Source organism: Plectropomus leopardus, chromosome 19, assembly GCF_026936395.1.
Source record: "Plectropomus leopardus strain MGB_pleo_1.0 chromosome 19, ASM2693639v1, whole genome shotgun sequence".
Lineage (NCBI taxonomy): Eukaryota > Metazoa > Chordata > Actinopteri > Perciformes > Serranidae > Plectropomus > Plectropomus leopardus.
The window spans coordinates 5,838,648-5,852,021 of record NC_142194.1 but is presented as its reverse complement, the minus strand read 5'-3'; the positions used below and the strand labels follow the sequence as shown (position 1 = coordinate 5,852,021).

The following is a 13,374-nucleotide window of genomic DNA, read 5'->3' as shown; positions in this document are numbered from 1 at the left end:
ACATTTGGTCAGATGCTGAAGAGGTGACACTCGTCTTAAGTGCCGATCTTGACGCTGTGCTGATTGTATGGATCTTCTGTGCTGCCAGATTGAAAATGTGTCTAAAGCATCCATGTTACAGAATATGCAGCTTAACTGCAGCAATATTTGAAGCAAGGTCAACTGTGATGGCTACATAATTATGAGTCTGGACAGACATATATACAAACTGTAACTGCAGCTTATTCAGATTCAAACAACTTAATTGGTTTGTGGAGGAATACAACAAATGTTTTTTTAATTTGTCTTGCTATTTGCACCTGACTTATTGTTTTGTGTCTCCTCACAGATACATCACTGAGTTTGTTGACCTTGGCAACGTGTCAGCCCTCAGGACATTTCGTGTACTTCGAGCCCTCAAAACAATTACTGTGATTCCTGGTACTTTTTATTTTGTTTTTTGTTTTGTTTTGTTTTGTTTTTAATATTGTTTATGTGTGTATGTATTTTTTAAAATGTGTCTGTCTGATTAATATAATACCTGTACTTAATAGTGAATGAATAATTGAATGTATTGAATATCATTTTTTGTTTGAGAGCTGTTTGACTTTTAGAGACAAGCCGCTGACATTTCATTTGTTTATTTCACTTTATTTCTATTTTTTTTGTATAGGTTTGAAAACCATCGTGGCTGCTCTGATCCAGTCGGTGAAGAAAATGGTGGACGTCATGATTCTGACCGTCTTCGCCCTCGCCGTTTTCGCCCTCATTGGCCTTCAGCTCTTTATGGGAAATCTGCGTCATAAATGTATACGGTGGCCCATCGACACAAATGAAACTGCATTTGAATTTTTTAACACCACCGACACATTTAATGGCACCATGTCCTTCAACGACACCATGGGCTTCAATGATACAGCGTATTCCAACAGCACCTTCGATTTCAATGAGTATATTGAAAACACAGGTATGTTTAGCACAAAAAATCTCTTATTTTAAGCAGATATTGTCCCAAGTGGAAAAGATTCCACTCTGTCTTCTTATTGTTTGCTTTCAGAAAATCATTATTTCTTGGATGGCAGCCCAGATGCTCTGCTTTGTGGAAACAGCTCTGATGCTGGGTATGTTTTATCCACGCTGATAATTTCATCTTTTCAGGCTGGTTTGAGTGTGATTTGGAGGCTGATAGAGCGATTGTAGAAAGCCGACTCTTTTTCTTTGTCGATAGAAAGTGCCCTGAAGGATACACGTGCATGAAGGCTGGGAGGAACCCCAACTTTGGCTACACCAGCTTTGACTCTTTTGGCTGGGCCTTCCTGGCTCTCTTCAGACTCATGACGCAGGATTACTGGGAGAACCTTTTCCAGCTGGTTGGCACTTCTTTCATTTGTCGCAAGCAGATTCATGATATTTAACTTGAAAAGAACTTTGTCCTTAGTTCTCGTAGCTTCTTTTTTGTTCCAAACACAGATCCTGCGGGCGGCTGGTAAGACGTACATGCTGTTCTTTGTGGTGGTCATCTTTCTGGGTTCCTTCTACCTCATCAACCTGATCCTGGCCGTGGTAGCCATGGCGTACGATGAACAGAATCAGGCCACTCAGCGAGAGGCCATAGAGAAAGAAGAGGAGTTCCAGCGGCTACTAGAGCAACTCAAGAATCAAGAACAGGTAACTTTTACAAGCTATAAGCAGAGAACTAACAATGTATGTACTTTAAAGGGACAGTTTACCTGAAGATGAAAAAAACTTAGTTTTCGTCCTACATATTGTGCTATTTATCAGTATAGATTGTTTCAGTGTGAGTTGCAGAGTGTTGGAGATATCGGTCGCAGAGATGTCTGCTTTCTCTCCAATATAATCGAGCTAAATGGCACTTGGCTTGTGGTGCCCAAAGCACCAAAGAAAAAAAATGTTTTTTTAATTAAAAAACTCAGCAGCAATATCTCTTTCCAGAAATCTTGATGCTGGTTAGTCAAGATAATCCACAGACCTTGTTGTGAGCAGTTTCATGTAGGAACTATTTTCTTACTACTGAACTACACCCACTAACACAGAAGGAAGTGTGCATCTACTGCTAGCTCACGAGGGTTTCGTGCTGTCACAAGCATGAGCCCCTTGTTATGAGTAGATGCACGCTTCCTTCTGTGAAATCAAACTGCTCACATCAAGGTCTGTGGATTATCTTGAGACACCAGGTCATGATTTCTGGAGAGTGGTGTTGCTGTTGAGCTTGTTTGATTATTTGTCTTTCAAATTTAAAAGTGTTACTTGTCAACAATAAAATTATTGTTTATAGTAAAAATTGAAGTAACAGTTAGGAAGACTGAATTTGATATTTAAAATTATAGTAGAATATAACATGCATTCTGTTGTTTTGCATCTTTTTTACTGTAGGAATACATTTATCCCTACACTTCAAACTAATGCACTTTTTGTCTTAGATTCTCATTTTTGCATAGTTTTTTCATGATACATATTTGATGAGCATCGTTGAAGGGAGCCTGAGATCTAAGAATTTCAAAGCTAATGACTGCTAATCATTGCATATGACTGTAAATGACTTGAAACTTGTTTTTTTCTTTTTTTCATCCTTTATTTAGATGGCTCAAGGTCTCGGGAGCCGACTCACTCTAACCAGTAAGAAGACACTCAGTCGTCACACCATAGCTGAATTAACAGATGATGATCTGAGCGTTAACAATGACGAAATTATCAAGGATTGTAACGGGAGAGTCATCCCTCGTTTGTTAGTCAGAGCGCCGACCATGGTGAAGGTAAGTTGATCGCCCTTTAGTCACATTTAATCTGAAAATGTTTTCTAAAGCCTTTGGTTTTGACATTTGACATTTTTTACAGACTGCTGCAGATCTTGAAATCAGAGAGAAGTCTGTCGGCTCTGTGCACAGCATGCTTCATCTGGACGAGCCAGGCCTGGCACAGAGGTCTGCGAGTGCTCTCACTGTGCTCACTGCAGCTGCTATGGAAGGTACAGTGCCAGTGGAGGTACTCAAAACTGATAATGCAACAGAAATTGTCGTTCAGAATCCCTAAATATAGGATTTATTTTCTAGCTCTGATTAAATTAAGATAAGTAAACAACGCAACAGCCTGGCAGGAGCAGCCTGTAAGCATACACAAGTGTCAAGTTCCTCCCGAGAATGAGGCTTAGTCGCCGGTTCTTAAAGGAGATGCTCTAATGTGAGCTCTAATTGCTAGATTATCAAGCAGTTGTTAACATTATACACTAATTACATCCGAGGCCAATACAGTAGCATTGTCTTGAGCTTGACCCAATCACATTGTGTGCTGGAGAAATCCCTGTCAACATTTAGTGTCGTGGCCTCTTGGTGTTAAGCTTCGGCTATTTCAGCTCGACTATATCTTGGCACAGACATGAATTTTAATGTCACTCATCAGTGCTCACTGTGAGGTGTATCATGCATGAGGTGATTAAAGCTTTGATGGTAGACTGCCTGATTGGTTTTCTTTGTCTAGAGTTGGAGGAGGCTCAGAGGCCGTGCCCACCCGGCTGGTACAAGTTTGCCGACATATTCCTGAAGTGGGACTGCTGCCCGCAATGGGTGCTCTTTAAAGAGTGGGTGCACTTTGTGGTGATGGACCCTTTTGTTGACTTGGCCATCACCATCTGCATCGTGCTCAACACCCTCTTCATGGCCATGGAGCACTACCCCATGACCCCGGAGTTTGACCACATGCTTTCAGTGGGAAATCTGGTGAATATCTGCCACATTAACAAAGTAAAAGTGTGTTAAAGAAGTGCATGCTTGAAAGTCTGAAAGTCTGAAAGTGAAGCTTATGCAGAAGTGCCTTAAACTTGCATTCTATCTAATGGCCAGCAGGGCGGCGACTCCACTGGTTGCCGAAAGCGGTCAGATTTTTAAGAAGTAACACTACTTCAAACGTGATTTATTACCTCTGTTAATATTTTTCTATTAAGTTTATGGTCTCAGTCTTCCATTTCAAGTCTCCTTCAATACAGAATGATATTCATATTGGAAATCATGGTCTCATTTAGAGTTAAATAGACGATAAAGCAGCGTATGCGTGAGGACGTGGCTACCTTGTGTCACCACCAGGACGACTTGTCAATCAGGATCGAGGCTTAGCGATATCAGTCCTTCACAGCCCTACCGTCTCGCTCAAATACGATCATTTCTGGCTGCAAAAAAACAAGATGTAAATGAACAAAATGCCAGACTCGATGCTTCAAAACAGGAGGCGACAAATCGGTAGGCAGTGGGTAGGGTAAAGGAAATCTCTAGTAGAGTGAAAGTACAATCAATCCCATAAAAAAAAAGTAAAAGTAAAAAAGTATCTGGTTGATAAATTACTCCAAGTACAAGTTACTGTCGCTCCCCCAACCCACTAAATTCTGTTGTTTGGAGCAGACTAGTTGTAACAAAAGTATTAATATCCAATATGTATCAAACTAAAAAGTAGATTACTTAATCAAAAATATGCTTGAGTAAAAATGAGAAGTACGGTTAAAGAAAGGAACATGAAAAGTTTGTGTTCTGTGTTATTTCTAACAGTAAGGTCACAATCAAAATTATTATATTATATTGGCAAATATTGGCCACCTGTTCACTTCTATTCAATACAAGTAAAACTGTGAGTAAAACATTTGCTTCACGTGGCAAAGCAAATTCCCTTCATAGCATCACTTTAAACTGTAGTGATTTTTGACAGGTGAAGTTGCAGCTTCAACCAATAGCAACGAGATATGTTTGAAGAGGACATTAACTGACGTTGTGTCCAACCAGCTGATGTTGTATGATACTGACCAAGAAAAATACAGATTGCCCCACATATGCATTAACTTCATGAATGCCATCGAATTTCACGGTATTTATTAGCAAGCTAACTAACATGAGTTAGTAAGCAAGCTTTTTGTAACCATCACATCAGGCACTACCCACATTTTACTAACCAGCCTCGCCAATGGGTGACATTACAGTGGCCACGTGCACTTCTTTTACACAGTCTACACAGATTAAATTAATTGCAGAAATGTTGGTACATGTCAGACTTGAATAGATGATTTGAACAGAAATTTATGCCTCTGTAGGTTTTCACTGGGATCTTCACTGCGGAGATGTTCTTCAAGCTCATCGCCATGGATCCCTACTACTACTTTCAAGTTGGCTGGAATATTTTCGACAGCATCATCGTCACTCTCAGTCTGGTGGAGTTGGGGCTGGCGAATGTCCAGGGGCTGTCTGTCCTCAGGTCCTTCCGTCTGGTGAGAATCTGTGATATTTGTGTCAGTTTACAAATACTATGAGATTTCTTTCTACATTATAATTCACTTTTTTCGCTTGTCTCTGTCCTTTGTTGGAGACAGCTTCGAGTCTTTAAACTGGCCAAGTCCTGGCCCACGCTCAACATGCTGATCAAGATCATCGGTAACTCAGTCGGAGCTCTAGGAAACCTGACTTTGGTGCTGGCCATCATCGTCTTCATCTTTGCCGTGGTGGGTATGCAGCTCTTTGGCAAGAGCTACAAGGACTGCGTGTGCAAGATCTCGACAGAGTGCGAGCTGCCGCGCTGGCACATGAACGACTTCTTCCACTCGTTCCTTATCGTGTTCCGCATCCTGTGCGGGGAGTGGATCGAGACCATGTGGGACTGCATGGAGGTGGCCGGAGCTGGGATGTGTTTGGTCGTCTTCATGATGGTTATGGTCATCGGAAATCTAGTGGTGAGTGTGAAAATTATTCATTCATTGCCGATCCCTGTTTAATATCTGAAGCATGGTGCTGTGCTGGTGGGGAATATTGTTTCAGGTACCACAGAGATTGTGAAGTACAATCCTCTACAAGCCACGGATATGTTTCATTTGCACATAATTATGTAGTAGATACATTAAAAACCTAGCATTTCAACCACATCGTGGTTAATGTGTGGTAAGGGTTTAGACATGTAAAGCCCTTAAAATACCCAGGTTTGGAAGTATAATCCCTGCTGGAAACACAGCAACGTCTCACACATAGTTTCATTATGTATGCTTGAAAAACAACCATGGGTTGCTAAAAGCACCCACATTTGGGGGCTAAAAAACTGTAGAACACACAGTGATGGGTCCCTAAAAACACAGTATTGGTTAAAAAAATGCCCATGCTTGGTGGCTCAAAAGCCATTAGAAAAACACCCACTTTTGGAGGCTAAAAAGCTGCAAGACACACATTGACACATTTAAAAAAAAATACACACAATTGCACACAAAATGCACGCAAACTACACGGAGGAGCAGAAAGCTTTCTGGGTGCGCCTGTACCATTTTCATGTATGTAAATAGGGAATGCTCAAAAATTTACTGCAAAATTGCCCCCTTTCTATGCAAATAAGCTTTGTTGTAAATACCATCTAATTCAAGAAGACCAGCGCTAATTGCCATAGAAAGTTACAGCGGTGCTATTTAACACTACTGAGACCTGTGTATTAAAGAGACGCAATTTCTCTCTCTAAAACTCAAACTCAAAAACTACAGTCAGAGGGGGGAATCAAGTGTGTTGTAAGCTTCTATCATATTTAGAAATGAAACAGCTCTGTTGGAGCTCAGGTTTCATCATAATGTGCTGCCTTATACAAACGAAATCACCGTAAAAAGCTGGAATCTGTGTGTAACAGCCGACCTGTGTGGATATGACGCAGAATACGGAACATTAATTACTATCAAATCCTGGCCAATCCTCTTAATGAAGCTACCGTGGCACCGTGCGTAAAAGCGGACAGCCTGTTTCTAAATTTGGAGACACATGTATAGTGTCAGCTGCTGTGAGATGCTGTAGCCAGCTGCAACACACAGCTTACTGTAGGCAACAAACAAATCTGATGCTTTCCTCAAAAGTTTGTGCTCTCTGCAGTATTCATTATGAATCTGTGTTCTGATATAATAATAATATGGAAGAAAAGTCTAAAACACAGGGAAATTATCTGCTTATTCAATGAAAAACAAACGGAGGTCAAAATGTGCTCAGCTGCCAAACTTTTTTGCTGCCGGCATATAATTAGTGGAAAGTCCTTTGTGGATAGGGTGCTAAAATGGGGCAGATTGCTGGTGGCAATTCTGCGCAAGTCATAGTGCTTTTAGCAGGCGTGAGCCATTCTTTGTGGACCAGACCCAATGGCTCACTAAAACGCAACCGACTTTGTTGTGTGTTGGTCTTGAACAGTGGTCTGCAGCTTGACAGGCATCTTGCCTAAGTGTTATATCATCCTCCACCCCCACCTCCCTCTAATGACAAACTCACCCATGATACAAATATAACATATTCATGGTTTGCATATACAAACAATGGCAACAATTTTTTTCTAGCAACTTGACTGTTATCAAATGCCAAAACCCTGAAATGGTATTATATCACGCTTTTAGGTTGTGGCAGCAAAAATTATTTTATACTCCGTCTAGCAGATTGTGAGATAAACAGCAGAATTACCCTGTTTACTGCAGCTGACTACTATTGCTCTGAACACAAGAAGAGAGAAGACTGTATAATGTAACACAACTCCCCTTCACTCAGACTAAAATATTTTCTCTCAGTTTAAAATCTGGGCAGAGACTTTAGGATTCTTTTCTTGTGGCTGAATTTTCAGTGTCAGTGTTCATGCAAGTATACAGTCATTCCTGATCTCACACATGCTGCCACTCAACATGCAACTGTCACGACTGTGAAGCTGTAAAGCTGACAAACTATTTTGCAAAATCTTTCTAAATCTTACAGTTATCTTTTTATAATGCCAGGAGATTTTATGGCCCACATAACTCTGCAGTCTATTGTTAGACAGACACAACTGGGGGAGAAAATTGTTTCCACCAGGGGGCATTGTAGGAATTACAGTGTGAGTAATACAACATATGATGCATTTTTTGGGAGTTTAAAAACAACAGTAAACACACATATTTACAGATTTTAATATTACGTATATCAGCATGTTTTGAAAACTGCCTCACTTCACGTTTTCACACAGTGTGGGGAATTTGTGCAAAGCGGCAGCAGAGTTTTTGATGCTCAGTGAAGAATCCTGAATGTCTGAAGCATGGAAATATTGCCCCTGACATTTTGTCTTGGCCTCATGGAACAAGGACGTAGGACAGATAATACAGACGATCTCTCTCAAACATCATCTCAGCATCATATTTAATGACCGGAGCCAAAACCATTTCCTGTCAGGTTATTCATAGAAACGGAAAGGAAATGGCTCATTGTCAAGCTGACAAAAGTATTGCGACGGCCGCACTGTGCCAAAATGATCATGACTTTCTTGTGATGCACACTATCTGCACTGACATAAAGGAATATGGTATACTTCTACACTTCACGGGAGGGGGAGTTTCTATTTAAATCAAATGACTTGAGCCCCCAAACAGTGGTTTTGACCTTGACTATGTGCTAAGATCCAGCTCAAGTCAGCGCACTGCCACTGAGGGAACAAACACAGACAGCTGAGCGAGCAGGGCTCAGGTGGCAGCGGGTCTGGGTGTTAAGGAAAAGTCATTTGATAGCGGATTGAACCGTAATTGATGGCGAGGTAATCATATTGGGCCGTCAGCGCCGCAGCATATGGACTGGATTTAACTTGCACATATAGGGGCATGCAGTAATTTTGTGCTCATTATCTTTTTCTCTTTGGCTTGCTCATCAAAAATGCTCCTAAATTTTCCATGCTTTCATCTTTTTTTCTTTTCTTTTTTTTTTTTGACTTTTAGCACCCAAGATTATGCCTTAGAAGAAAGGAAAATATTCAATTTTTAATATTATTTTGTATACTTTAAAGAGCTTGGACAATTATTATTAAAAATAGGGAATTCATTCTCAGAGCTAGAAATGTTAAAGGAAAAGTGTGGCATTTTGGTAAAAAAAATCTATTTGCGTTCTTGCTATTTGAGAAGATTGATACATACTTAACGTCTGTTCATTAAAGGAATACTTCCCTCACAAAATAATCATTATGTGTCATTCACTCACCCCTATGTCAGTTTAAATTTGAGAATAAAACTTTTTTCTTGCATGAGTCAACAGTGAATAAAGAATAAAAAATCAAAAAAACAGGTCAAGTTCTTGAGGAATTGGAATAAAAAAGGCCCAACAGCAAAAGTATATATCAAAACAATTATTTAAAAACTTTCACACAATATCTGCAAAATAATTCAAGTCTCATTTATTCAGTCGTGTGCTCAGTACTTTTCCAACATGGAAATTAAACTTATCTACACTCTCTTTAAAGCCAGACTCCATTGAGAAAACAGTAATTTTACCTCGCTGAACGCAGGAGCTGCTGGTCTGTTTCTGCCTCATTGAGTTTGTTTATTTGTGTTATTGTGTGACTTTGGCGTTTTAAAGGGTGAGCTCAGATTCACCGAAGTCGCACAGTAACACGAACACACGAACTGATCGAGGCAGTGGTAGACCAGCAGCTCCTGCGTTCAGCGAGGTTAAAATGACCATTTTTGTCAATGGAGTCTGGCTTTAAAGACAGCACAGACAAGTTTCATTACCATGTTGGAAAAGGCTGTTTGTCTGTTCTGAAATAGTTTTGCTTTTGCTGTTTTCTTCACAAGTTCACTGTAACACAGGTGTAATATACAATTTGTCATTATGGAAGTTAAGTATTTCTTTAAATCTACAGCCAGCAGATAGTCAGCTTAATTTTTCACAGTGACTGGCAGCAGAGGGAAACAGGTAACTTGTGTGTGTCCAAACTGCTGACTGCCTGGCAACCTTAAAATGACTCGCTGTGCCCGGCCAAAAAGTAGTCCTACATGTGGAACGCTACAGGGATGACATTTATTTGTTCGCCAACCACGGAAGTTAACATCTCCCTGTTTCCCCTAACAAAAAGCAAATGAGATTTTGGATATTAGTGCAGGAAAAAAAGTTCTTTCGCAAACAAATGTTTATGATACTTAAATATTTTGTACAGCAAGATAATCTTAATAAATGAACACAGCTTTGATGATTTTTTAAGCATATATGCAATGGCCAGTAGTAAAAAGCTACTTTAGGCTATAAATGAACTACATCAGGGTCTCTCTTCTCATTTAACTTTTAGCAAGAAAGCGAATAGGTGTATTTCCTTAAATGTCAAACAATTCCGTCTAGATAAAAACTAAACTTTTCACCTCAGTTATAGGTCTACCCTCAAGAAAACTGAATTTAAATCAACTTAGGAATCACCTCAGTGATATTTCAGAGAATCTTAGGCATTATTTTCATCATAACTGATACTGGAAATCTCTGCTCGTATTGTTTTTTTCCTTTGAAATATCATCGTGTCAGTTTCCACTCCTCCACTGACCGGCTTGTGTTTGTGTGCAGTTCATCCTTTCCGCTCGTCCCTCTTTACTGATTCACAGCTCCCACACTGGAATGAGGGAGATCAGCCCGCCGTGTAACCATGATCTCCCGCTAAACCTGGGAAACAGGAACCGAGAAATTGACTAACAGGTTTAGACACTAAAGATAGCTGCGTCTGCAACAGGAGGCAGACGACAAAATATTCATTGATGTGCCGTCGCAGGACCAATTCGATATGTGATGTTTTGTGTTTAGTGAGCAACGTCGGCGTACTTTGACTTAACGATAGGTGACTTCAAGCAGTTTGCCCATGGTCATGGAAAATCTGGAATATACACAATTTCCAGGCCTGGAAAAGTCATGGAATTATTAAAAAACATTGAAAGTTTTGTAAAAGTCATGGAATTTTGTTCTGTTTAATGAAATTGTTACAGTTATCTTCCATGTAATTTAATGTCATGACAAATTTATTTTCTATATCTGTCAACAACATTTTTATGGATCCTTGAAAAAGCATGAAAAAGTTTTACATTTTTGTCAGTGAAAATGTTTGGGAACTCCGTTCAAGCTTGGTCATTAGTAAAATGAAATGAAAGAAAAAAAATTAACTTGAAGAGACCCAGTAAGGATTCATATGGGATGCTAATGAATTCGCTCATTCTTAAAGGAATAGCTCACCCAAAAACAGTATAAATTGTTTGTAGCACTGACCTCCCTATGCTCTTCAATAGTCTCTAAGGCTCTTAAAATCTCTGCGAAAGCAGTGGGCTTATGTTGCCATGGCTAAACTTGACACTTAACTTAACAATCCTATCTTTGACATGATTTATTTTCCTTTCTCTTCAGCAGTGCAATAATGTCACAGCTCCACCAAAAACTTTAAGTGAAACTTAATTTCCTGCTTTAAGTGAAGTCATTAAAAATGAAAAAAGGTGCTTTAAAAGGTACTTGAAAATCCCAGAATTTCATTTTGTAATATCTTTATGAACCCTGACAGTATTTATGCTCATTTGATTCTCATCCATTGAGTATTAAATGTAATTATAATTCTAGGTTTATTTCTTATACTGTAGCAACATACTAAATACAAACAATGCAATACAAAGTTTTTCACGTTATGTCACCAAAACAAAATTGTTGAAATTCCATTTGAAATATCAGATGTACAGTGAATATTCATAATTACCTTCACATTTCTTTCGTCAGGTGTTGAACCTCTTCCTGGCCTTGCTGCTCAGCTCGTTCAGCGGAGACAACCTCTCCGCGGGGGACGATGACGGAGAGATGAACAACCTCCAGATCGCCATCGGCAGGATCACAAGGGGAATAGACTGGTTTAAAGCCTTCGCCGTTCGAACCATGCTGCAGATTCTCGGCAGGAAGCCCAAAGAGCCAGAGGAGTCCAAGGACGGACCGACGGACAATGAGGACCCTAAAATGGAGGAAATTGAAATGAACCACTTGGACACTGGTCAGGATTTCAAACTGGCAGATGGGATACCTAACTGTCTGGTTGAAGGCCGGCCTTCTGGATTTATTGTGGATGGAGAGCTCAGTCTCAACGTGCCGATCGCTCAAGGAGAGTCCGACTTTGAGAACTTGGGCGAGGACACAGAGGATGATGCTGATAATGCCTCAGTGACTTCAGATGAAAAGAATAACCATCATTTCTCGGTAAGTAGAGTCAATCGATGAATCGGCTCATTCTGTTGATCCATCTATGTGCACAGGCATCACCCACTGACAGCATCTGTGTTTTAAACGTGTCACCTTTTACTTCAGTGACAATCTCAAAATGATACTTCTAAATTGGAAACAGACACCTTTTTTATATACCGTTTCTAAAGGTATTAATAATGACGCCACTGTCGCAAAGACGATTGGAGTGATCTCTGTTTATATCCATAGCAAAGCAGCTACCAACAACACAGGATACACTGCATTTTGTCTACCACAGTTACTTTGGTTGTTCCACTGTTTACAGGGAACCAATATAAACAGTGATGGACAGTTTAAATCAAGTTTTTGCAGACATTGTAGGAATCATAATTCTTAAAGGGAGTTTGGTGTCATATTTTTCAGGAGGAGCAGAATGGAAAATAACTTTGAGGAGTCTAGCTGTAGTCTTGTAAATAGTGACCTGCAAGATCCACAGTCTTTGTAAAATCTTTACAGTGTGTGACTAAAACTCACAGTCTTAAGATGTGAGAAGGTGTCAGACTTTTAAAGTCTTATCAAAATCGTTAATGGTAGGCATAACACTGCACTACCTAACAACCCTGCACACACTCATGGGTATTTTCACTTATTCTGGCTGATTAGAGTTTAAGTGAGGTCTCCAAAATCATTGTAAATGTTTAAGTTGAGTCACATTTACAGTCAAAAGACAGCTAACAAACCCTTCATCCCATTATCTAAATTTTGCATCCACGTATCCTCCGCTGGTGTCTCTTCCTCGCGTCTTAGCTCTGCCCACGATGGATGTGAGGAAGAGACGAGGATGAGATTTGAGTGGAGAGATATGTGTATAGAGAAATGAGACGTCATTTCCCCTGGTCGTCACGTGAAGCGACGTCTGTCTCTGATGACGGCAGCAGCCGATAACAGCTGAATCGGCTGTCAGTCAGACTGTATTAATATGTGTGTGTGTATATAAGCTGAGTTTGAGTTCACAGAGGAATTGTGGACTCAAAACTTTTGAACTTTTGAAGAGTTATGTGATGCAATAACACCTCTTGTAGCGCCTGCTGCATCATGCTCAAGGGAGCCACTTCCTACAGACAGGCCCATAGCATCATGTGACCTATAAGCGCTAAATAGAAGTTTTTTGATATTGACATTTTTCCATTATGCATGTTTTATATTCACAATTTCACTTTGCATAATTTAAGGGTTAATGGAAACATGCCTGGTGTTGTTCACTGTGAAACTAGCTGGTAAAATGCTACATTTGTGGGAAAAAGAAACTTGCCTCACTGCTTATGAATGCTGACTATTGTCCATTCTCTGTTCCTGTGCTCTTTCAGGAAGACTTAGAAGAAGAAAGAAGCATGCTGGGAAAAGTCAAAGTGAGTGA

General features: G+C 40.0%; 1 protein-coding gene across 2 annotated transcripts in view; it reads left to right on the top strand.

The window, feature by feature from the left end:
- The window catches only part of scn4aa (sodium channel, voltage-gated, type IV, alpha, a), a 43,332-nt gene that overhangs the window by 17,358 nt on the left and 12,600 nt on the right, over nucleotides 1-13,374 (top strand). For both annotated transcript variants that reach the window (XM_088069645.1, XM_042508442.2), the window contains 12 exons: nucleotides 329-420; nucleotides 653-946; nucleotides 1,037-1,100; nucleotides 1,208-1,349; nucleotides 1,450-1,647; nucleotides 2,580-2,753; nucleotides 2,836-2,965; nucleotides 3,475-3,713; nucleotides 5,069-5,242; nucleotides 5,345-5,701; nucleotides 11,505-11,972; nucleotides 13,325-13,366. In XM_088069645.1, the coding sequence (XP_087925771.1) occupies nucleotides 329-420; nucleotides 653-946; nucleotides 1,037-1,100; nucleotides 1,208-1,349; nucleotides 1,450-1,647; nucleotides 2,580-2,753; nucleotides 2,836-2,965; nucleotides 3,475-3,713; nucleotides 5,069-5,242; nucleotides 5,345-5,701; nucleotides 11,505-11,972; nucleotides 13,325-13,366 (2,374 nt within the window). The remainder of the gene's footprint in view (nucleotides 1-328; nucleotides 421-652; nucleotides 947-1,036; nucleotides 1,101-1,207; nucleotides 1,350-1,449; nucleotides 1,648-2,579; nucleotides 2,754-2,835; nucleotides 2,966-3,474; nucleotides 3,714-5,068; nucleotides 5,243-5,344; nucleotides 5,702-11,504; nucleotides 11,973-13,324; nucleotides 13,367-13,374) is intronic.